This window comes from Hyalella azteca, unplaced genomic scaffold, assembly GCF_000764305.2.
Source record: "Hyalella azteca isolate HAZT.00-mixed unplaced genomic scaffold, Hazt_2.0.2 contig11450, whole genome shotgun sequence".
Lineage (NCBI taxonomy): Eukaryota > Metazoa > Arthropoda > Malacostraca > Amphipoda > Hyalellidae > Hyalella > Hyalella azteca.
In genome coordinates, this window is record NW_025941449.1 from 275,385 (window position 1) to 301,061 (window position 25,677).

Genomic DNA, 25,677 nt, shown 5'->3' on the forward strand with positions numbered 1-25,677 from the left:
AACACACAACGGTCGTTTCAGGGTAGAAGTACCGCAAGAAAAAATTGTGTATAGACAAGGGAACTCAATAAACGCACTTGCGATTACATCACATCGAACAAGGAAGCATGACAGTGAAATATGACTGGCGCTGCGAAGGTAGAAGCTGACAAGGTCGCGGTGCTTCTTTACAGCGATGCAAGAGCGCATTCGTAGCGCGAATTTCTGCACGGCTATATTAGAGACGGGGAAATAAGCATGGAAACAAGGACGCCGTTATTCATTGCACAATATAAACTATTTCTGAAAAGCGCAAAAGTGTAACGGCAAATTAAACTTTGCATTATGACCAGACGACGCACGTATTACAATTCATGTCAAACAGAAAGAAGCAGTGAGTTATCTTATCACTGTACAGTATATTGAAGCATTATGCATTGTACTATTCTCTATCGTGTGATATCTTTTATAAGTAAGCCTTATCTTGTGTTGTCAAAAATAATTGCACTGGAATTTTATGTCAAATGGTGTAGTCGAATAATCACTTGTAATCAAACCCTAATTTTAATTGCTCTTTGCGAGTGGGCAGAAGTCGCAACGAGGAAGTATATCAGGCACGTTATTACTCAAATTTATAGCAGTAGTATATATAATGAGCAAATCAACACAATCTGCACAAGCGGCCTAAATCATGGGTTAACGATAATTTATCCCCGATCAAAAACCTGGAAATATGCCCATGATTGACCATGAACTTTTTCAACCCATAAATGCCGAGATTTACCCAAGGCTTGACCAAGAGCGAGTGTCGTTTCAGAAGATACTGCCGTTTTCTTCCAAAGTGCAAAAGTAAGTAGTAGCCACATTGATCACGTAGCGCCATCAAAACAGCTTTGTTTACTATATATCAACTGTCGAGAAGCATTTCATGACCAGACCCTGTAAAAATTATTGTATAACCCAATGGACCTGCTTCGCCATAAGGTTCAGTTGAAGTGCTTTGAACTCAAAAAAAGCAAGACAAATAAATTCAAAAACATACGCGTTCCTAAAACAGAAATGGGAACTGAGGACTCCAACCAAATATATGTTGGCGAAAATAAACAAAAAAGACACAAAATGCTAAAAATTTTGTAGGTAGACCCATAACATCGGCCTCTGGTGGACCTTGTGAAAAACTAAGTGAATTTGCGGATTACTTTCTGCTTCCAATCGTAAAAAAAACAAAAGATATATTTTAGAGACAGTCATGAACTGCTGAATCTATTGAAAACGCAAAAATTAGGCCCAAACGACTTTCTAGTGTCAATATGGGCATTGTGCCCATGCATGTATACTAACGTCCCACTGATCGTGAGAGAAGAAATCGACGTAAATCTGAAGGCTTTTACGTAAATCTGATGGCCAGCAGTTTCCCATATGAAATTAATAAGATCAATACATAGACTTCGGAAAAATCCTAGAGCTGTTTCATGGAATAAAATGGAGCCCCTTTAAAGGTGGAAATTGGCTTAGCTCAGGGGTCTAAGTGTTCACCCGAGATTGCTGATGTACTCGTATACCTACCTACATTCATTGGAGAGATCCTTTTTATACCAAATTCTCAAAATTATTATGTATCAGAGATACAGAGATAACATTTTCATCCTGAGCGAAGCATGAAAAGATGATCTCAAAAGTTTCTTAGAGAAAATCAACACTATACACGAGACATTAAAATTTACGATGGAAATCAGCAATCAAAAGCTAAACTTTCTCGACATCACAATGCATAAACAGGAAAACATCTATAAGAACAGTATTGGTGTAGTTTGGCAGAAGATTTTCTTTAATGCAGGTTTCATTGAAGACCAGAGAGTATTTCTTATTGACAATTTTCTTATTGTTTTTCTCTATTCGGCGAATTAGGCTCTTGATAGGAACTGAAAAGTCAAATATCAGGTTTCCAAGGGACATTTTATTATAATTTTACGACGTTTCGAATGCAACTTCATTCATTATCAAGTACAGAGGACGAGTTAAACGGAACTGCAGCGATGTTCTGGACTTTATGGAAACTACCCTAACCTTCTATAAACACCTGGGACAAAGCGGCAACAGCAAAGGGCTTTCATTGGAGCAATTAAATGAAGCTCTAAGTGGAAAAATCAAATCAGAAAAGTTACAACAATGCAACCTGATGTTTAAAACCAAATATAACCCACAAACATCAACAAACTACCTGAGGCGAGCCCCGTTTAAGCATTGGCACCAAATGGAAAGAGAAGAGGATCTTCGATCACTCTTTCAGCTACCGCATACCATACCGCAGTTAAAACAAACGTTTTAAGAACCTGCGCGAGTTCTTGCTAAAGTCAAACTCAGAGAAACAATCAGAAAATACAAAGATCTGATTATATTAATTAACCTCCTATACGCATCAACAACAATTAATGAATGCAAAAAATGTTTAAAAAATCGCATGGGCTTCATCGGTAATGGAATGACGCCATCGTTCTTAATGATCTGAATACAGTAAAAAATATCGATAACAAGAAAAGAAGCTGTTGTGTTACTCGAGATACGAAACAAAACCACCATGCAAAAACAAACAATATTTGTGATTTGTGGTACCTGCAATTGGAATACATCTGAGTAACAAACAACAAAAAGAAAATAAAAACCACATATCCGTACGCACAATAACAAACCAGCTCTTTTTGTGTGGGATGTTCTAAAAACAACAATGGGCGAAAAACAACCGGTCTCTTGGACGTCTCATCCTTTACAAACTAAGGAAAATGATACTTGTTATTAGCTTATTACTTTGATAGCTATGATTTGACTTGTCCTAACGAGATTATTAAGTACATGAAAAAATGCAGCATTATTTGGTCCGCTTATAAAATACAAAAAATGAGTGATGTAATTTGCGGACAATTATGTGCAGAAATGTTAAAACGACTGGAGTATGAGAGATTTGATCTATCATATGAGATCTTTGCAAGAATGACCTTTAAAAATGTTTTTATTATTACAAATCAATGCAAATTTCTATGCAAATAATTTGAATCTTTCATCAACTTGAAAAGGCGGCGAGGTATTTCCTTAAATTCTCTGAAAACTTCAATTGAAACCGTTTGAAATGAACATTCAACCTTCAATTCAATTGTCACAACATTTATCACAACCCATACAAGTTGTGTAATTTTACGTATAAAGTACCTCATAGCTTTGTGATGAATAATAAAGGTGAGCACCCAGGTTCTGGAAAGTGTTGCAAAAATTTATTTCAATTATATATTCCAAAGAAGTATCTGCCCTATAGCGACATTCGCTCAAGTCCCGGGGTTTTAGTAACCAAACTTTATTGACGGCATTGGTTAAAAAAAGTTCCAAACAATACCACTGCAAATTTCGGCCTGTATTGCTGTATAAGTATAACTAACGAATGAAGATGAAATAAAATAAAAACACACGAACGTATGCAAAATACAAAGTATCGACACAAGCTAAAAATCACCGTTTGGTGGTTAGGAATATATATATTCAAGGTTTCATTGAAATATGTTCAAGTTTAGAATAAATTTCTTGTTCACTACGAATTTCGGCCCATGTCGCCGTACAACTCACAAATGAAGGTGAAGATGGAAAAAAATTCATGAGCTAAACAAAGCCATTCGGTCATAATAAATGCGTTTACCAAGTTTCATTACGATGCGTTCATTAGTTTGGGAGATATTCCTTGGTCATTGAATTTGGAGACCAAACGTAGACCAGCCGCGAGTCCGACCGCAAAAATTTCTGAAACTACCATGTTAGTATCTAATAATAATAAATAATGTTAATTAGATCTGCTGGTATAAATTTTCTCCTTTAATGCCGACGTTGTGGAAAAATCAAACATTCTACATACATATGGAACATTCCTCTACATAAAAATGGTTTCTCTACACTTCTTTACTTCTTCTGATCTTTGTACGAAGAACTGGCTGACTGAGAGGCTATATCTGTGTAAGATTGGAGTTTTTCTGCTCAATCGAATCAAAATCGAAAGTTGGGGTATCAAATTACATTAGGGATTTAGAACTTGATGTATCTATAATGATGCCTCAGCTCAATTTTTGACTCGAAAGAGTAAACACTTGAGTCATAAAAAATATTTGAGTTTAGAGTATTATTTCCTTCAGTAGGTGAGTCTAAATAGAAAATATAAATTTCAAATATTCGAATGCGACAAGCGGCCGCATAGATAATGTAAAGCATTTGGAGCTACTGAAAGAATAACCATATATACGAATGCAGGAATAGAATGCAGAATGATGGAAACGGAACATATTTTTAACTTTCTGAATAAAATTTGGGATTGAAAACATTAAAACATTACGTTCGTTGAACAAAAAGGTTATGATAAGCTCTATAGGACGGAAGATACTCATTGTTGATCATGCACCTGCTCCAATAATTTACCATCGGCTGTGGCATATTTTCATGTGAAGTTGTTCTGTTACGATCACGAGACCGCTCACAGCTGACCGAGCTGTCAGTGCATCGTTTGTCCTTTGGGTACTGCATAGAGAAGAGCAGAAGTAAACTCAAACTGTGATTAGAAATGGTGAGTTATTAATTTAATAGTTTTATTGAATAATAATATTTTATACGTAAAGATCTATTCGCTTGATCTGTTAATTCAGCTTTTATTTTTATATTCATCCTGTTTTTCCCAAATCTTAATTGGAGCCTTGGAGGAATTTAACTTAGGTACTATTTAAGTGCAGCAATTACCTATTTAGGCTATTATGTTACAAGTTTCAACGACTCTTTTTAATCAGTATCTAAGATATAATTTGTTTATTTCACATGAGAGTTAATCCTAAATTCCTAATTGATGTGTGTTAATGCACTGTCCTGTGTCCTCAAAGCTTCCCATGGTCTCATAGATGTTTTAAATTCATTGTTAGTTACCTTATTATATCTGTAAGTAGCCTAAGCAGTAAGCACTGTTATAGCTAATTAGGTACTTACAAAATTAGTTTGGTTAGGTTAAAGATGGATATCATCTGGTTATCAATGTGGAATATCAGGCCAAAGTCCAAACTCTCCTAAAATTGTTAGCAAAATGATTATTTCACAGACAATATTTGGAAATGGCAGATGAAAAGAGGATATCCTTATTTATTACTGAACAGGTGTCAATTGTCATTAGGGTAAACGCGGTATATTCCGACATCGTAGGTAATTCCGTCACTTCTCTAGTTTTTCCTTTATATTAAGCTTTGTTTTAGTTCCATGCGTTCATTGATGGTTGAAATGGTGACGTCATACATTTGCGTGTCAAAATACTGCAAAAACACTAGGTCTTAGCCACTATGGGTGCTAATGGCCAAATTTAAGAGCAGTTATGTCTAATTCACAGGTAGCTTTTGCCTAATTTTTTGCCACTACTTTTCTTGAGCAGGGGGAGGAGGGTAGGGGTGCATTTGAAGGCCAAGAAAGAGTGCTAATTGTTAATGATCAAGTGGTCATTTGTTAGAGAAATGCCAGTTATTTGGGTGTTGTAGTGCTGTAACTACAAGTGTAATGCACTCCTCCAAGCCATGCTGCTCCTTTTACCTTTTGGAGCAACCGCAATGCTATTTTGCCAACACGCTACTTAGCCTAATCACATAGGTACATTATCATGGTCATTTAGAGGGTATTTACAATGCCACCAGTGCCCAATATTCTGAAATGGGGTAATAATACAGTTCTGGAGCAACAAAATTTTGATAATAAATTGTAAAATTCCTATCTTGCAGCATTCACATTCTGAAGAGGATAGCATCACATTCGGACAACCAATTATAGTCTGGAGAGGCCAGGTCGCAAATTGTAGCACAACATAGGTCAAAGACACTGACTTCATTGCATACAAGATGCCATAGTACAGTCAAGGTGGATGCCACTGGATCGCCATTGCCAGTTATACTACTTACTAAATTGCAATTTATGATCAGTATGGCCAATGCACCATATGAATTTGCACGACACAATTGGAACTTCATTGTAGTGCACTGTTCTGATAGTTGTCACCTCACTGGCCTGTAAGCATTTATATTTGAGCACCCAAGCATACACATTCACAGCTGCCTCAAAGCTTTGCTGTTGTGCATAGTTGCAATGGCTCAAAGTGCACACATTTTAGTGCTTACGTTGAGAAAGCCTCATGGCACTGATGAAGGATAGCTAAGCACCTTGTTAGGAATAATTTCCTGGAAAACGTGAGACACAAACAGACTACATCATTAGTCTAACCACCCCAAATCTGTGCCCTAGCACATACACAACCCAACCCAATTAACCATCCCAATGCAACTGAACCCAACCCAATGCAAGCTAAATCAATTCAACCTGACCCAACCAAATGCAGCATAAAGCAATTCAACCCAAACCTACCGAATGTAGCACAAAGCAATTCAACTCAACCCATTGCAACCAAATTCCCAACCCAAGACAATTCAACCCAACCTGTCATCCCTACCTGAATAAATTCAACCTACCAATTCAACCCAACCCAATTTAAACATGACTCAATTTCAACACAACCCAATTTCGACACAACCCAATTTTAACACTACCAAATTTTAAAACAACTCCAATTTCAACACTACCATTATCCAATTTCAACACTACCCAATTTCATCACTGGTACCCAATTTCAATACTATCCAATTTCAACACTACCCAATTTTAACACTACCCAATTTTAACACTACCCAATTTTAACACTACCCAATTTTAACACTACCCAATTTTAACACTAACCAATTTTAACACTACCGTACCCAATTTCAACACTAACCAATTTTAACACTACCCAATTTCAACACCACCTAATTTCAACACCACCCAATTTCAACAGTACCGTAAAATGGGGTAACTTAGACCACTTTTTTTTCTTATAAATGATGCAATTTTCTTACTAGCTAAATTAAACTTGAATTGAAACATGCAAAATACAGGTCTATACTCTAACTTTACTAAATCCCATTCAATTTTATCTAATCACTCTCAATTCAATCCAATTTGACCACACACAAATTAATTCAACCCTACCAGATTCAACCCAATTCCACTCAACCCAATTAAATTCTGCCTAATTTGCCTCAATCCAACCCAATTCATCCCAAAAAAATTAATCCTAGTTTCTAACCCAATCCAACTTCACCCAATCCAACTCTGCCCAATCCAACTCCACCCAATCCAACAATAGATTGCATTAGAATGCAATATATTGTATTAGAGTGCAATATATTGTATTAGAGCGCAATACCAGGAGATTGCATTAAAATGCAACAAATGGAAGTAGAAGTTATAGTTCCTACCTTTTAGTTTAGCATATCCTGCTGTCTTTTAGTTTAGCATTCCAACATGTTAATGACTTGATTATAAGTACCACTGTTTTCAATTTGTTAATGGGGTGTTACAGTTGTCCATGTCTCAAGCTGTTTGATGGCTTCTCACAAATGTGAAGTCAGATAGACAAATAAAAACCTGGAAGAGTGTAAATGATTCAACAGTTTCAGCTGATCTGGAATCAGAAACTGAATTCATTATCTAATTCTTTCAAGACCAGCTTCAGATATTCATGTATGACATGTATGATTCAGACATGTTCATGTATGTGCCATTTATGTTACTTAACCCAAATTCTTGTGGGACTTGCTTTCCTTGATTTAGAAGTTACTAGCACACAAAAGTGTCCCAAATGGTAAATTCTGTTTCAAAACTTGGTGAAAGACTGTTTCAACAAACACAAAGTTTTTGCAACCATGAAAATTGAAACTTAATTTCTGCAGTGGGATCCTGACAAATGGAGCAACATTAAACATTACTGCATCAGTTGTCAAGAAGTGCAGCAGTTGGAAATTGTTAATGGTGCTGAAAAAATTGTATTTATTTGATAAAAAATATCAACTCTATGATCACTAACCAAGAGAAACAGATGCAGTAGGTATCTGCTGCTGGTCATTGAACTTCATTACAAGCATTTTCCTCTTTCTAAGAAATCTGTTATTCTTGTAAAACGTTCAAGTGACTTAAATAATTGTGCTCTATTACCATGTGGTAGGTTGGTGACAAAAGTGCACTATAGCATTTCAGTGGAGTATTACATTGCCTACTGTAATGTTTAGGTAACTTCTCCTCTTTGGCATTTTGAAGGAACTGTTAACATAATTTGTTTTAGCCTGACTTATTAAAACTTAACCTCCATTGTGCAGCTAGTAAACAATGTTTGATTGTAAACATTTTTGAGATGAGCACCCAGCCTTGCAGTGGGACAATTCTGGACCATGGGACCAAAATAAATCTAAATATATTGGTTGACACCCTGCTTTATAGTCGAAAAATCACCTACGAAATGATTATTTTATCTGCAATTTTCAAAAAATTCTGTCTGATACTTCTGATTGGTATCAGGTTTATCATATTGTGCGTATATTTTATGGTATAGGTCTGGTTACTCTTTACTTTTATTATTACTATATTTTATATCCAATGGTAATGATCTAAAATTTTCAGGCTGGGGGTATGGACCGTGCCCATGCACTCCCCAAGATTGGGGACCAAACCAGAGAACGTAGCTTTGGCTATGTGTTTGGTGTTTCTGGCCCTGGTAAGAATGTTTTGTATTGGTGATATGAAATTTTGTTCTGACATATTTAAAAGTATATAGGTAGGCTACCACTACTGATGTATACATAGGCTGGCACTACTGATTAGCCTCTTCTGAAAACTAAATTAGCCTTTTCTCAAAACTCAGTAAATACACATTATTATATTTATAATACCGGTAGCTGTGACAATTTTTTTTTATTAATAACTTGGACAAAATAACAAGAAGTAGAAGCAAGTGCTGCAAAAAATCACTAGTAACTTGTCTCATTGACAGTAACTCCTTTTTAAAGTTTATTCTAATTCAATCATTAATGAAAAAATCTCATCTCAGTTCTTCAAAATTTTTGTCCAGATTAAGGACAAGGGTAATCCAAACAAAGATTCTTAGTGTCATTGACTCACAAATGTTAGAACTGTTAAATTTTGGATAATAAAACTTACAGACATGATTCAGACCTGCTATATATATTCACATCTTTTATTTATTACTCAGCTGCCATTTTTGCTCAATTTGGGTGATTCAGGCTGGCTCAATATTGATTTTATGAACCACCATGACACAATTCATGCAATTTCACTTTGCCTTAGTCTAAGATTTCACCTGTAAAAAGCCCCTGCTCAAATATATATCCAGTTGAATCTGTTACTAATATCTTGGCAAAAATAATTTTTTGATGAAGTAAACAAATGCTTGATAATGCATTTCTGTTTAAATAGGTATTCTGTAGACTGGTTTTCATTTTGCTATGTTGTTAATAGCAGTAAATGTAGCTTCAATATAAAGTTGACTCTGACAATTTAACAAGTTTTTTTGCTGTTCATGCAATTACTCCCTTAATAAATTATTTTTGTTAGTTGTATGAAGATAAAATAATTTTTAATCTGTCTTTGATATAAAATCATTGTATGCATAGTATTTATCACACTCTTGTTGAAGAACAGCATGACATGAAAGTCCTATATTGCAGTGGTGACGGCTGAAAAGATGAGTGGCTCAGCCATGTACGAGCTTGTGCGTGTAGGCCACGCTGAGCTTGTTGGAGAGATTATTCGCTTGGAGGGAGAGTTTGCTACAATTCAGGTATTGGGGGTTGTCTCTTATTGTGAGTAGTGCAGGCTCTTAAATAACGTATCTCAATATGATTTACAATGTATAAACACCCATTATTTAGTGTTATAAACATTAATAAGTCCCTAACTTGCTCTTGCAAGTCAAGACCTGTCACAATCTGGAAGCAACTGCCAGATATCTCCATATCTGGCAGTTGCCATATCTGATGCCAGATATCTCCATATCTGGCAGTTGCCATATCTGATGGTTTCCATAGGTATCTGGCGCCAGATATTGCAAAATCCATATTATGGATTAGATTTATGTTTTGCCATATTGAGAAATATAATTTACAGACGTATGAAATATTTCATGTTAGATCCAACTTGAAAGTTCATCATTTTAAAATTTCCTGTGAATTAAATTTGTATTTTGTAGTATCTAAGGGTAAAAAAATACACTATTTTGGCTTGATGAGCACAAGCTTATTGACATTTACATTGATAATGCTTTTTTGGACAGACCTTCGATATTCACTGTTATTTTCCTTTTTTCTTTTGACTAACTTGAAAGTCTTTAAAATAAGTTTCAAAGACTGAGTCACAAGAAAAGTCTCGGTCAATTGACTGAAATAATGGGTGTTATGTCCTTAGACTTGTATCAGCGTAACAATATTTTGGTTCCTAAAATAAACTAAGATCTTATCATACTTTATGCGAAAACAGTACGTACCTATTGTAATTTAAAACTAAGATTAATTATCTGTCATGTACAAAATTGTGAACCTATAAATGCTCTTCAAGAATATTTGTATTTTATTTTTTATAACCAAATGGGTCGTTTCTTTAGAAAATGCATTATTTTAATATGCACATTTTGTTTGCTGCTCAAAAATAATATGCAATGTAAGCTTGGAAATTTTTGTGCATATGCAGCAGCAAAGGCTAATATTTTGGTAAAAATTGCTGAGCTTTAAATACATTTCTTTGCAAAGTTTGGAGATAAAAAGCAAAATTGCACAAATTTTTCTTTGAAGACCTGCACTATTTAATTTGATCAAAACAATTCTCTCCTGGATTTTTCTTTTAAACCAGGTATCTTATTAATTATTTTATTTATTGTGATTTGCTGAGAAAATTGAAAGCCAATTTTTTTTTATTTTAATTATTTAAACTTGATAAGCGAGCAACTTTCACAATTTCTAATACTTTATAATTAAATTTTATTGAGTCATATTGAAACTTGGTCTGAACTGTATGTCATCACCTCAAATTCAATAATATATAAGTTTAGAGATGTCTGAAGCTGATACATCTTGTCGAGTATAATGCAGTGTGTCTTCTAGATGCAACTATTTTGCATGAATTCGAGCAGTCAATTATTTTAAAGTAGTTTGTTTTAATCTAAGATGTACTACCTTTCATAAAGTTGAGTTGTGTTGAACAGTAGCCTCATGTATCACTGTCAACGTTTCTTGTTGCTAAAGGTGTACGAAGAAACATCTGGTGTCACCGTCGGAGATCCTGTATTGAAAACTGGCAAGCCTCTTTCCGTGGAGTTGGGACCTGGCATCATGGGTAATATTTATGACGGTATCCAGCGTCCCCTGCAGGAGATCGGAGAGTTGACCCAGAGTATCTACATTCCCAAGGGTATCTCGACACCTGCTCTTAACAGGAGCAAGACCTGGGAGTTCATCCCATCATCTACCGTCAAGGTAATTTCTTTATATTAGGCCAGGGGTATGTTTACACTCTCTATTCCATTAATTATTTTCAGTCAATTTAATAGAAATATAACTCAGTACTCACTGCAGTGAGTGACAGAGAGCGCATTTTCTCATCGACGAAAACTTGAGGTAACGAACGGACGGACAGACAGACAGACGGACATGACGAGCACAATAGTGCATTTTTTCCATAAATGAGAAAATGCGCTAAAAATGTGTACTGCTATCCTCCACCCGCTTTGTCCCAGCTACTACCCATCGAAGTATTATATGTTGGAAAAAGCAATTTCTAGGGCACATTAACGGTTACTATATACTAGTACTTGTAGTTTAGCCATTCTTTACCTGATCCTTTCCTCCCTTAAGTATTGAAATTGATTCCTTTAGGTTACGGTTTAGGTGAATATTATTAAAGATTAGTTTAATATTTCCTCTGCTGCAGATCTCAGCATTCCATTACTTTGGTTACATCCCCAGACGCCACTGTATTACTGATAACGCTTTGTGTTCAGGTGGGAAGTCATATCACCGGCGGCGACGTATTTGGTGTGGTGTATGAGAACACGCTCATCAAACACAAGATCCTCCTACCGCCTAAAGCCAGAGGTGAAGAATTATTGTATTTGTAATAAGTGACAAGGGCTCCAAATGAAGAGAGTAGGAGTAGTGCATTACACTAGGCATTTGTTTTTGGCATTTCACTCCGGAACATTTTCCAATTTATGAATGGATAATAAGATTTTTCTCGTAAGTAAGGACTTCAACAGCGCTTGTATCGGTGTGTGTACTTTTAATAAATTACCTCTCAGGGGGGTAATTCTGACGCGTGTCTGTGTTTGTCAGAAGTCCTTTGGGATTTTGCGCGCACCCACCGCTGACCTCGCAGTGTCTGACTGCGGGTGTCAGTTGTGGGCTAAGTTTGTCATGTATGTAGGATTCCTTGCATTTCTCTTCTCTGTCTCTCTCGTGCGGGCGGCCGACGTCCCGTGTAAGCAGCAACCTCGAGTACGAGATGTTTACACTTCTGTTGCTTTTCACCTGTCCCTCCTTGTCACTTCGTCTCTTTGAGATGCTAACGCTGCTTCTTTCGAGCCAGCTTCAGCGGGCTAGACATCTGAGACCTTCCGCCCCCTTGTGGGTGATGATTAATTTGAGATTTTAATAACTGTGACCTTCCCCCTCGCTGGCGATGTTATCTTTTGACCTCCGGTGCGAGATAGCTTGAAGGCTGAATCGTTAGCCAGTTATTCTACTTCTACTACTACTACTTAACAAATTAGTTGGCGGTATTCCATAAATGCCCGCTTGAAATCTCTGTCCAAAAAGAAACGCCACATCAAAGTTTGTGCCTCTGCCAAAATTTTTGTGCATCTGCTGGTCACTTATCATCTGCCGACCGTTCCATAAATAACACTTCCCACCTTCCTTATGAACTAAAATATGAATTTTTAAAAACAAGTTTCGACTCGAACACCAAAATAAGCGCACTTACTGCATTTTCTTAGAACACAGGATTACCAAAATTTACAATTAATCTCATCAACTTGCTAACATTGAATCATTGTTCATCGTCATAAGTAAATAGGAAATTTTTGCTCAATACCGAGCAAAGGAAGTATGGTGGACGCATTTAATGAAATTCATCAACAGCTATTTTCTCCTTCAATATTCCCAAATTGCGAAAAATGTTCTGTCAAAAATATATCTTAAAATTTGCCATATTTTTTCGTATCACATTTTAATTTTTTCTGTATATTTTTATTTTCGAATGCTGTAAATGGTTAACTAATCCAAGTTATTCATTGCTTCATTTATTTGTTTTCATTTAACATTGAGCAAGGTTTTTCTTGATCAACAGGCACTGTTACATTCCTGGCTGCCCCCGGCAACTACACGGTGGAAGAGACCGTCCTGGAGGTCGAGTTCGATGGAGAGAAGAAGAAGTACAACATGATGCAGGTGCGCCAGCAGGGAACCTACTGCAGTCAATGTTATTTTTTGCATTTTTTTATTCAGGATCAACGAATATATAATGAAAGTTGAACAATTTTCTTGCTACGTAACTTATTGAATACTGAATTGCATGCATTGCAATGTTTAAGATATTCTTAGCTATAGCATGATAATTATTACTGAAAGTTTGTCTTAGAATATTACGTTGATATATTTAAATAACTCGTGTCCTTAGGTGTGTTATGTTCGTCAGTCTCAAATGTAATATTTGAAGATTTATTCCATGAACTTTACGTGTTGGTGAAATGGGTTCTATGAAATTGTGTTCAAGATTTTATGACTTAGAATTATTTTATTGTTAAATTTTGTATGTATCATCAGTATGGGGCCCGCGAGTGTTAGTATGCAATATACCATTTTATATAGGTATGTAGTAATAATTATGTACATGAAGTTATATAATATTTTACATGCAATACAAATATAGTACATGTCAGTCGCATTTCAAGCTATTGTGTAGCTTGCATGACCCATAACTGAATGAAAACGCTGCATGTGCACAGGTGTGGCCAGTGCGGCAGTCGCGCCCAGTGAGCGAGAAGATGCACGCCAACCATCCTCTGCTGACGGGACAGCGCGTGCTCGACTCTTTGTTCCCGTGCGTGCTCGGTGGCACCACAGCCATCCCCGGGGCTTTCGGCTGCGGCAAGACCTGCATTTCTCAGGCCCTTTCCAAGTACTCCAACTCCGACGTCATCATCTACGTCGGCTGTGGCGAACGAGGCAACGAGATGGCTGAGGTATCACTTTGATTTTCTAATATTACTTGATAATTTGTCTTTAGATCCGCACCATCTGAGCTCAATGTTATCACTTGTGATATTAATTTATGGGAATTTTTCCTATATGCATCGTAAAGGAAACTGCCATTGCGTCAACATTTGTGTCCCTTTTTTTTATAAGAAATGCTATAGATTCTCTTGTGAGGCTACGTCACAATGACCGCCTTCTGAGAGAATTCTGAAATATTTGATTCTTTTTTATTTTTTTCTCTGATTTTTTCTTTTTCTTTGATTTTGAAAAGAATTTCTGATATATTTGATAAATATCTTTCAATAGAACATTACATTATCTGTTGAGGGTTTAGAGGAAGTAGAATGTGTGCCTAGCCGCTATGTTGCAGCAGCGTTCCAATATTGGATATATTAATTTTTCTTCATTTATGCCCGCAAACTGATGATTAAATTCATAGTCCTGAGAATAATTTAGTCTGATTTGACCAGGTGTTGCGTGATTTCCCCGAGCTTGAAATGGAAGTTGAGGGAAAGAAAGTGAGCATCATGAAGCGTACATCCCTCGTGGCCAACACCTCCAACATGCCCGTGGCTGCTCGTGAAGCTTCCATCTATACCGGCATCACCCTCTCAGAATACTACAGGTTTGCTCTCAGAGTTATTCACCACTTGAATTATCGATTTAATTGTTTATTTAAAATATATTTCGAAGTACTGTTTGCAATGTTTTTGAGCAAACGATACATTAACGATTGTAAGCTATTACTGCGTATAACAGTTACTGTACTAAAAATCTTCACGATTGCTAATACCATGTTATGTAAAAACTGATGTTATTTCTCTGTCACAGGGACATGGGTAACCACGTGTCCATGATGGCTGACTCCACATCGCGTTGGGCTGAGGCTCTTCGAGAAATTTCAGGTTGGATGTCTTCTAGAATATAAGAGCAAGGAAAACGCCCAGCCCACACAACATCAATATAAGTACAATCAGAACAGAATAACGATTTTCTGTTTTTCATTGTACTTAAAATTTATGTATTTTGACTAATGATGCAGCTGGTCTGCGGAACGATTTCATTGAAGATATTGAATATATGTTACACTTGCTTGGGGTTTTCTTTGTTTTTAAATTCTTGGCGAACTTGCGATTTAAGGACACTAATGATATGTGTATTTATGTAGGATTTCTTCTCTATTTGAGATTTCTGCTTGTGTCACATAAAATGGATATGTTACAGAATAGCAATACAAATTTTTACTCTCTGGTAGAACGAAAGTCAAGTTCCAACGGCTCTTTCCCATATCCTTTGAAAATTTTAATGCTTAATAGTGGTTAAGTAAGCTTTAATATTTTTGTTGAGCTGTTCAGTTCAGTATTCTCCGCCATTCCTTTCTCTGCAATTTATTTGCTTCTACTACTATTGATGATCGTTTTCCAACCATATTTATAAATTTTTTAACTGCATGTTTTAGTGTGCTTCCCTCCTAAAAGCTGGTGATCATTGCAGGTCGTCTGGCTGAGATGCCTGCCGACTCTGGCTACCCTGCATACCTGGGCGCTCGCCTCGCCAGTTTCTACGAGCGCGCTGGCCGTGTGAGGTGCCTGGGCAACCCCGAGCGTGAGGGCTCCGTCACCCTCGTTGGTGCCGTGTCTCCTCCTGGTGGTGACTTCTCCGATCCTGTCACTTCGGCTACTCTCAGCATCGTCCAGGTGCGCCAGTCTAACGGCTAATTTATAACATTCAACATTTATAATTTTAATGCAGAATTGTCTCTGAATTTTAATCATACCTGATGTTATAATACTCAAAGTTCATGCATCGTCTTCTCTGAGAGCGATTAGTAGCGCAATTCGTTGTTGCACATGTAGATCATTTATACTGTCATGATTGTTACATCACCTTCGTCAAACATTTTCATAGCTTCCTCTCAGATTGACCATAAGTTAAATTTTCTAGGTCTTCTGGGGGTTGGACAAGAAACTTGCCCAGCGCAAGCATTTCCCTTCCGTCAATTGGCTTCAGTCGTACTCCAACTACACTCGTGCTCTGGATGAATATTATGACGGAACTTTCCCCGAGTTCGTCTCGTACAGGTCGGTTCAGACGCATCTTGGAATTTTTTTTTTTTTACTTTTCATTTTGATTGAAAACCCCCTACGTGCAGTCTCATGTCAGTCGATAGAGCATTCGTCTGAAGGCATATGGTACTCCTACCCTCGAACGTATTTACGATACTGATAAACTACATAGCTCTGATTGTGGCCGATTCCTTTTCCGACCATACCATTTGAAAACTACTAAAATTCTTTGATAGTGAGTAGTGACATTTTAAAATTTTCGTTGCTCTATATGTTGTTCAGAAATGCTAATTGCTGGTACTGCTACTTTCATGGATTCAGGGATTTGCAGGATATTTTGGATCTTTACGATTTGTGTAGTTTAATTTCGTGCGCGGAAAATATTGCTCGGAGGTTCTTCATTTTGTTTTGTATCCATAACTTGGATTAAAAATTACCATGCGAACATTTTATGCTTTTAAAGCCAATTTTTATATTCTTCGTGAATTTTGGTTATTCAAACTTCTCGTCTTGAACAGGACCAAGTTCCGGCAGATCTTGCAGGAAGAAGATGATCTCGCTGAGATTGTTCAGCTTGTCGGAAAAGCCTCACTCTCTGATACCGACAAGATTACGCTCGAGATTGCCAGGATCATAAAGGACGATTTCTTGCAGCAGAACTCCTACACTTCCTACGACAGGTAGGATAAATTGCAAGATTTTCATGCTTATCAGCAAAGATTTACGTGACGTTAGATATGCCTGCTCAAAACATCCATTGCTCCTGCTATTGTTCAGGAATTCAAGGAATTTTTTAATGAGAAGGTTGCGTCTGAAACAAAGCAGTTTCATTTTGCATTGTTCCTCTCATCGTTATTAGCCATGTGAATACAGCTGGAATGAAACATTGTTCTTTCTTACTTAGCTTACGTTCGTTCGTTCTTTTAAGCGCATTTTCTCATTTATGGAAAGAAGGCGCTATTGTGCTCGCCATGTCCGTCCGTCCGTCCGTGACTTCATGTTTTCGTCGACGAGAAAATGCACTCTCTGTTACTCACTGTAGTGAGTACTGAATTCCGTTTTTTTTCTCACTCGCAGATTTTGTCCATTCTACAAGACTGTTGGCATGATGCGCAACATCGTCGCCTTCTACGACATGAGCAAGCAGGTGGTCAACAAGACAGCCCAGTCGGACAGCAGGGTGAGTCGTCTCTCCTTCTACCTTGTTGAGGAACATTCATGCATCTATCCGCTTGAAAAGTTTATCATGAATTCTTGGAAGGCCTTCCGGTTAGAACGCTTTTGTTGATCAATCAATTACTCCAGTGTAATAGTACATTTTAGGTTTTTCGATTTCCCCTCAAATTGCCTGTTCACCATCACTCGCAATTTTGTTCGTCGTACAATATGGTCAGTCACACTCACTGCGAACACATTATTGACACCTATAAATATTAAAAAGAATAGGGGTATATTTATGGGAGATCAAAATATTTCGAGCATCATATCTACCAAAAACTTATCAAATATATCTTCTTTCAGGTAACCTGGCAAATAATACGCGATACCATGAGTAACCTCATGTACGAGTTGTCATCAATGAAATTCAAGGACACTTTTGAGGACGGCGAAGCCAAAGTGAAGAAGGAATTCGATGAATTGTACGAAAGGATTCAGCAAGCATTCCGCAACATCGAAGATTAGAGCTCGTCCATACAGCATGTTCTTTCATTCGTAATTAAGGGTTCCATTTTTGTCGCTGGATCCACTTTGTGAACAGACGTGCACGTGAATGGCCTGATAAAGTGGTTTTATGCATCCTGCAAATTTGTCTGGTTACTTATGGCTTCGTGTTTTATCTATTATCGAAAGATTTTTTATGTGTGAATGAAATTGTCAGTGTTGTTCTTCTGAAGTCATAGTAGGTACAACTTCAATACATTTATGCAGTAGCTTGTTGTGTGGTGCTGTGCTTCCTAGTTGATATCTCCCTGAACTCCACGTTGTGTTTCGTTCGGTTCTTAGATGGGACTTGTTCTCGTTTCGCTGGGATATTTTGTACATAGGTAATTTATTTATTGCTACTAGTTTTCAAAGAATTATTATACAGCAAGAGCTTGATATTTCAGATTGATAATTTAATGTTAGAAATAGACCTCAGTTCGGAGTAACATTCCTAACTGCTTATTATCGAAGTTCGTTTTTACCTACTCGAGACTTGGTGTCGTGTGTAAACTTTGCCATGGCTGGAGTGTAGTAACGTAGCAGTTGGGGGCAGTGACGTTGCAGCAGAACATTCCATTAAGGGCGCACTAGGTCTCTGTACATTAGAATGAAATGTGTATACTGTTAACAATTAAGTTACATTATCCTTCAATTATCTTCGCATACTGAGAAAACTTCGAGTTGTTATTAGCATCAGTCACAACTTGGTTGTTACATTGAATTCCTCGCTTGGACCTCGCGCGTGAGTTGAAAGAAATTCGTTTTATTCGAAACGTTATATTTTATTCCGAGACGATACGCGAATACATGAATCAAGAGAAAATTCTCGTTTTACAATATGTGCATGGTTCGCTTAGAGACAAATCGTACATGTAGTGTTAATAGAATTAATACTTCTATATAGTATGTATAACTGCTATTTTGTGCGAAAGTGTTAAAAAAGATGCAGATAGCGACTAGGCATAGGAAAGGCGAGAATGATTATTGCACACATAATTGAAAACAGCCCGTTTACGTTAGGACGTTGTGAGTGGTCGGGCTTGAACAATAGAAATTAGTACTTGTGAATCGAATAAACTAAACTTATCCCTGCTCCACACATGCCAGTTTGTGGGCCCGTGCCACGATTGATAGCTGCCGCCCGCAGTGGTTCGGCCTACAGCTGTCTGCTGGTCGGAATGCACGTATTGTACCAACGACTTATTTGCCCGCATTCCTATAAAGTTAGTGGGTTCTACTTCACTCGACTATATTAAACTGTGAAGCTTTAGTAAGAGTGCGAGGCATGCCGTAATCAATTTCAGATTTAGATCACGTTTTTGGTGCAAGGCAATTAGTACTTGAATAATGAGATATTATTCACGAGGAACAGCTCATTTATGTAGAGCCAAACTCTTTCATCCATGCCAAGTATTTCTCGAGGTCCTGCTTCGAGACACTCTTGTTGCACTTTTTGATGGCTTCCCTGAAGTCGTTAGCTGTAACCGGCAAGTCGAGCTCCTCCTTGGGCAGCACCTTGATTTGTTCGGGCCGGAGACCTGCTATCTTGCGGCGCATCGACATCATGGAAGCGTCTCTGTGAGATTCAAATCGCAAAATTAATAATGAATCAACAATTATAGAACTTTTATCTCAGATATGTGGCTGTTAACTCTAAATTGAAATGAATAAGCGGTTCGCTGGTGAGATAAACGTTGCCTTCCAGTTATTTGCGACCAACTACATATAAAATAATTAAGGATTACAATTACATAAAGGATATTGACTAAGTGACCTTAGTACGGTAATGCAAGTAAAAGTCATGGCTATAAGCTTAACATGGAGCGCCCCGTAAGGAGTCTTGTAGACGAGGCAAGAGTTTATTCAGCCGCACACGCCACATGTACTCAACTCACATGAAGCAAAAACGCCGAATAGTGTCGCACGGTTTCGTAAGTTAATACAACAAATCAACGAGATATTGCGGTAAGTACACTGGTCACGTGGTGAACTGAAACACCAGTGGTCGAGCGAGCTCCACAGAAACTGAACTGTATATCTGAATTAGTATATGTTCCGGTTTTTGGTACGAGGGGCTAATCCGTGCAACGTATAGTTTAGATATGACACAGTTTGCTGCTACATTGATTTATGATTCCAGGCGAGTTTAAGCTTCAATGTGCTCCATTATATTTATTAACAGAAGAAGAGGGGACACAGAGTAAAAATTTAATAGTGGTTACCATCGCAAGGTCATCTGTTTCTCTGCCGGTCAGTTTCCGGAAATACATTAGAGGTTCTAATTTACCGACGGACTAAGCTGCCTACACTACCATGCCCCTTGCCAGTCGGGTTTTGTTTAACAATTGGAATTGACAATTTATCCTAATAGATTGATTGACCTCGGAACACAGAAACTCTTCAACAGCAAATCAAGAGGAGGACTACGCCAAGTGCACAGCGCTGGTTTCAATGGAGAAATTTTCCAGATTTAAACTTGATAAGTTTGTCTATTGATAAATAATTTTTCTATTTCAAACTGAAAAGTAATACGAGTGGTACAAACCTGCAGACATTGGTGATGTCAGCGCCAGAATAGCCGTCTAACATGGCTGCCACAGCGGTCAGATCGACGTCTTCATCCGTGGTCACGTCGCGCAGGTTGATTTTGAGGAGTGCTTCACGCCCCTCAGCTGCTCCAACAAAATATTCATAATCAAGAAAAGGCGAACCTATATATTCTGACTACTTCTGGCTGTCAAATTTCAAATGATTTACTCCCGCCTTTCAAATCACAAGTACAGAATTTCATTAGCGGTAAGCAACATCTTGCCTACCACTAAGGCGATTCATTCATCGGAATTGCAAGTTATTGATCAAATGTTATTTCTTATTGGGACGCTCGGTTCGACCTTCCTCACAAACTATGAAAATTATAAAAGCTCACAAATTCCTTAATTTGAGTGATGAAGAGTGCTGCCACCATCGTACAAAGCAGGTCTTGTTTAAACAATGAATTGATCTATTTAAATATCTAAGTATGTACCTCCTGCATGATCAATTTGTCAGCAGGTAATCAACAGAATACAGGTTTGTCTTGCCTGTAGGCAGCGGAATGTAGATGCGCTTCTCGAGCCGCCGCCTGAGCGCCTCGTCAATGTCCCAGGGGAAGTTAGTAGCAGCGAGCACCATCACCACCTTGGGCTCCTCTCTGTACACCCAAATACCTCTCATAGCGGCGAGCGAAGTCCAAATAAAAGGCATTACTAGAAACTACTTGAAGGGAAATTTGCTGGTTTTGAAATTTTTTCAATATGCTTAAGATTTATTCTATTTTATCCTTATTCTATCTATCTACACTAAGATTTGATGTTGATGGGCGAATGTAAAGTGTCAGAAAAAAAGAGAAATGATGTTGAGTCACGTGCGTTATTATTGACTATAAGTAAGATTTAGCATCTTCATTTATCCAGTCTTGTAACGATAGAATCTGTTAAAAACTCACTGGATGTTACCTTTTAACAAAATTTACTTGCGCGACGCCACGTTTTAAACATCTTATTAATTTAAAAAAAAATCAATTAAAAACATGAATCAAGTCAAATTCCTTGAAAAAAAGCACATTCTCATCTGCCTTACGAAATTCTGAATTAGGAAATAATAAATATAAGGAAAAAGTGGAAATAAATGAAGTGTGCGGTGACAGGACTCACTCGTTGGCTTGGATGCCGTCCATCTGTACGAGCAGCTCGCTCTTGACGCGTCGCGAGGCCTCGTGTTCAGACTCGGAGCCTCGGCGCGAGCACAGCGAGTCGATCTCGTCGATGAAGATGGTTGAGGGAGCGTGAAAACGAGCCTGTGTACGAGAGGAGCAACGTCAACGTCAGGATCATGGCCGCTTAAAATACAGAAGAGTAGGAATAAGTCGAAACCATCAACTTTATGCGAGCATTATTAATGATTGTGCATTGCACCGCAAAATAATGCAAACGTCTACAATTCTAGTTCAAGTCCATAGTATAGTCTCAGATTGTCAGTTACTGGATTAAGTCACACAAATTAGCATAGAGCGGACATGTTATTAGTTTGCTTCTTTGGCAAATAATTTCATTCTAAAGTAATTATGTAACTCCTGCTTTTACTGAAGTGCGACTAGCAATGTGACCAAAACCATGTTTTAGAAATGGGGATAAAATCTCACCAGCTCAAAGAGAAGCCTGACGAGCTTTTCGCTCTCGCCCCTGTACTTGGAGGTGAGTGTGGACGAAGATACATTAAAGAAAGTTGTGCCACATTCTGTGGCGACGGCTTTAGCCAGCATTGTCTTGCCGGTGCCAGGTGGCCCAACCATCAGTACTCCCTTCCAAGGGCGCCTGATGCCCTGAGAAAAGCACCCCAAACAATAAATTATTTCACCCGTGCAACAATTCAAACACCGTGGAAATCCAGTTTAAACTGCAGAATGAGTTCGATAAAATTTTTCTTCTACCGCCCTTGAAAATGGGTTCGGAAGAAAAAAAGACAAACAATAATAATTGAGTTTGCTTGATGAGCTAGATATACACTTGTTCCAGAAATTATTCATACCCCTTCAGAAATATAATGAATTTCAATTTTAAAGAACAATAAAGATCATTTACAACTTAGTATTCTAGAAAAGGTTGTCATTATAATGTAAAACAAATTTAATGCTAGAAAATATTTAGAAATAACTTTAAACAGTAATTATTTTGAATTTTGTGAGTAAGTAACTGTTCATAATTATTCGTACTTTCTTATTCCAGATCATTTATCATAATATTTGAGAACTTTTAATGGAAATAGTAGTATATACTCAACAATTGTATTTCAAAATTCGGTGTTATTTAGCAGTGTAATATTTTTCTCTGCAAAGCCCGAAAATATTATTTTTTCTACGATATAGAGAAAAGCTAAAATGTTGCTAAAAGTTTGCCGATGGCAAAGAAAAAAAAGCTTATAGTGATGATCTCAGAAACAAAATTGTAAATTCCCACAAAGAAGGGCTGTGATATCAAACAATATCTAAGAAGTTTGATGTTCTTACGTCTACAATACAGAGCATTAGAAAAAATGCAATTCATTTAAACACTGCGGATAATCTGTTGGGCCGTGGAATAAAGGGAAAAATCTCCCCTAAATGTGGTAGAAAGGTAATACGCTTTATTTGCAACTATCCTAGGATCACTTGCAAGGAAATTCTGTCAAATTTTGATGCTTCTGGTATGAAGGTATCAAGACAAATATTGCAAAGAACAATGCGTCGTAACGGACTGGAGGGTTGTCGACCCAGGAAAACTCCTTTGTTAACATAAAAGTATGTGAAAGCACGTATAAAGTTTGATCAAAATTATGTCAATTACCCAAACTCAATTTTCTCAAAGATGTTGTGGACAGATGAGACTAAAATAGAATTATTCGGGCATATGGATGTTGCTTACGATTGGAGAAAAAAGGTGAGGCTCATAATTCAAAAAACACAATCCCCACAGTTAAACATGGGGGTGGTAATCTTGTTTTTTAGGTTTCTTTATCTGCTAGGGGACCAGGAAATGTGATTAAAGTAAACGAGATCATAGAAAAAGAACAATATGTTGATATTATCAAAAATAACATCAAGCAGGATGAATAAGAACTTTCTCTTGGTCATGATTAGATTCTTCAGCAGGATTATGACCCGAAACACATATCGAAAATAGTCAATAAGTGGTTCAAGGATTCTTACATCAATGTCATGGAATGACCTAGTCAAATTTCCGATCTCATTCCGATTGAGAATTTGTGGCGAGTACTGAAAATATAGATGAAAAAGAGATAACCTAAAATTGGGAAGAATTGGAACGGTATCCCTAGGACGAATGGACAAAACTTAGCGTCATTGCATGCAGGAACCTTGTTGACCATTACCCAAAGCGTTTACAACAAGTTATCAATCGCAAAGGCCATGTTATCAACTATTGATTCAGGGTACGAATAAATTTGGTCATTAGTCAGCTTTATGCTTCCTTTGTATCTCTTTACCAAACAGAAAAATAATGGTTTTTGGTTTCTAAATGCATGTTATATGGTTCATATAAATGGTTTACATCTCCTCTAAAAATTTAGATAATTATTTTTTGGTCTATTTCTCGTAATTTGTCAAAATGACGTTAGGGTATGAATAATTTCGGGCACAAGTGTATATCCTCCTAACTAGATATTGACTCCTTGTAGAGCTCTACATAAATCATTTTGATAATATAAATTTATTCTAAAATCCTCTAGGACTAATCCCAATAGGTACTATTGGGAATACTGAAGAAACAGTATTAATGAGGTATTATTTGTGATGCAGCAAGAGCTACCTTAAAGAAGTCCGGCATGAGCATGGGCAAGACAACTGCTTCTTCGAGCAAACGTTTGGCGTTCTGCAGATCAGCGATGTCCGTCCAGCGGATGTTGGGATTTGCCTGCACGATGTCGCGCTGCACGGTTTCTACCAGGTCGCGCTCGTAGCCCAGGCCCTCGAATATGCGCTCCTTCTCTTCCTCTTCTCCGCCCTACAAACCACAGCATTTATTAGGTGATATGGTACTCATCACAACATGCAACGAGATATTGATCAACTATACATAACAAAATATGTAGGGTTAGACAAAAAAGATAGAAAACTACAGCTCTAGTTAGGTGACATTAAATAAGAAGACATGTTATAGCGGACAAGAACTCGATGAAAATAACGTTATATTTTTCAAAGTTCTAAAGCAATATTAAAATAACGATAGCTTCTACTCTAAAGATAATTATTACCGTTCAATAATTAAATCAGACCACAAGTTATGTTGTAAAATAGATTATTTTACGATACACATGATAGTATTTTGTCAACTTATTAAGATGATATTCTCATCCGAAAAGTAAATCCGTGCACTAGAGTCGCTCTTCAGCATGGACTAGTTTCCGACTTCTTATTATTATTATTATATTTTTTTTGTTTTAACCACATAGGTACTGATCAGGAAAAAACGGTACAGTACAGTGCATCGGTACTGGAAAGGTTCGGCTACTGTTGGTTGCATTAGCACTCATTATTATCTTTTGCACAGAGCGTCTGCTTACGTTTTATTGTGTTATAGACCAACGGAAGGGTAAAGAGGTTCAGAAAGAAGAGCTTTACGAGGATTTAGAACTCACTTCCTCCTTCTTGCCATCCTTATCTTTTTTCTTCTTCTCGTCGCGCTTAGCCGTGCCTGCTTTGGCGGTGTCAGCTTTCTTGCCAGTGGCAGGCTTTGTGGCGGTCGACCTGCCAGCCTTGGCTGGGGGATCTTTCTGACGAGGGCCGCGAGTAGGACGTGCTTGCTGGCCCGACCGACTGTAGACGCAGTTCTTATTTTAATTAACGTCGCTAAAAACAAGTAAGTAAGTAGTAGATTGGTTTACTAGCGCTTCAGCTTTCAAGCTATTTCGCACCGGAAGTCGAAAATACAAATCGCCAGCGAGGCGGAAGGTCTTAATTATTCAGAGTCTCAAATTGTTCATCACCCACAAGGGGCGGAAGGTCTCAGATGTCCAGCCCGCTGAAGCTGGCTCGAAAGAAGCAGCGTTAGCATCTCAAAGAGACGAAATGACAAGGAGGGACAGGTGAAAAGCAAAAGAAACGAAGACACTCGAACAAGAGGCCGCTTACACGGGACGTCGGCCGCCCGCACGAGAGAGACAGAGAAGGGAAATGTAAGGAATCCTACCTACATAATAACTTAACCCCACAA

The 25,677-nt window shown here is 37.6% G+C and overlaps 2 protein-coding genes across 2 annotated transcripts; one reads left to right on the forward strand and one right to left on the reverse strand.

The window, feature by feature from the left end:
- Positions 1-4,466: 4,466 nt before the first annotated feature.
- On the forward strand, positions 4,467-18,560 carry LOC108672304 (V-type proton ATPase catalytic subunit A). Its single transcript, XM_018159944.2, has 14 exons — positions 4,467-4,573; positions 8,521-8,614; positions 9,585-9,697; positions 11,154-11,384; positions 11,909-12,002; positions 13,255-13,355; positions 13,913-14,149; positions 14,633-14,787; positions 14,994-15,067; positions 15,657-15,859; positions 16,107-16,243; positions 16,747-16,908; positions 17,306-17,408; positions 17,750-18,560. Exons 1-14 carry the CDS (start codon positions 4,571-4,573, stop codon positions 17,909-17,911), a joined length of 1,869 nt encoding a protein of 622 aa, XP_018015433.1. The 5' UTR covers positions 4,467-4,570; the 3' UTR covers positions 17,912-18,560.
- A 133-nt stretch (positions 18,561-18,693) lies between these two features.
- On the reverse strand, positions 18,694-25,280 carry LOC108672305 (katanin p60 ATPase-containing subunit A-like 1; the record flags this gene model as incomplete). The annotated part of the gene is given in 7 exon segments (XM_018159945.2): positions 18,694-19,508; positions 20,478-20,604; positions 21,013-21,122; positions 21,625-21,767; positions 22,113-22,292; positions 24,274-24,468; positions 25,103-25,280. Coding segments are annotated over 7 exon segments (1,132 nt in total), but the record flags the coding sequence as incomplete, so codon positions are not given.
- Between the last annotated feature and the right edge of the window lie 397 nt (positions 25,281-25,677).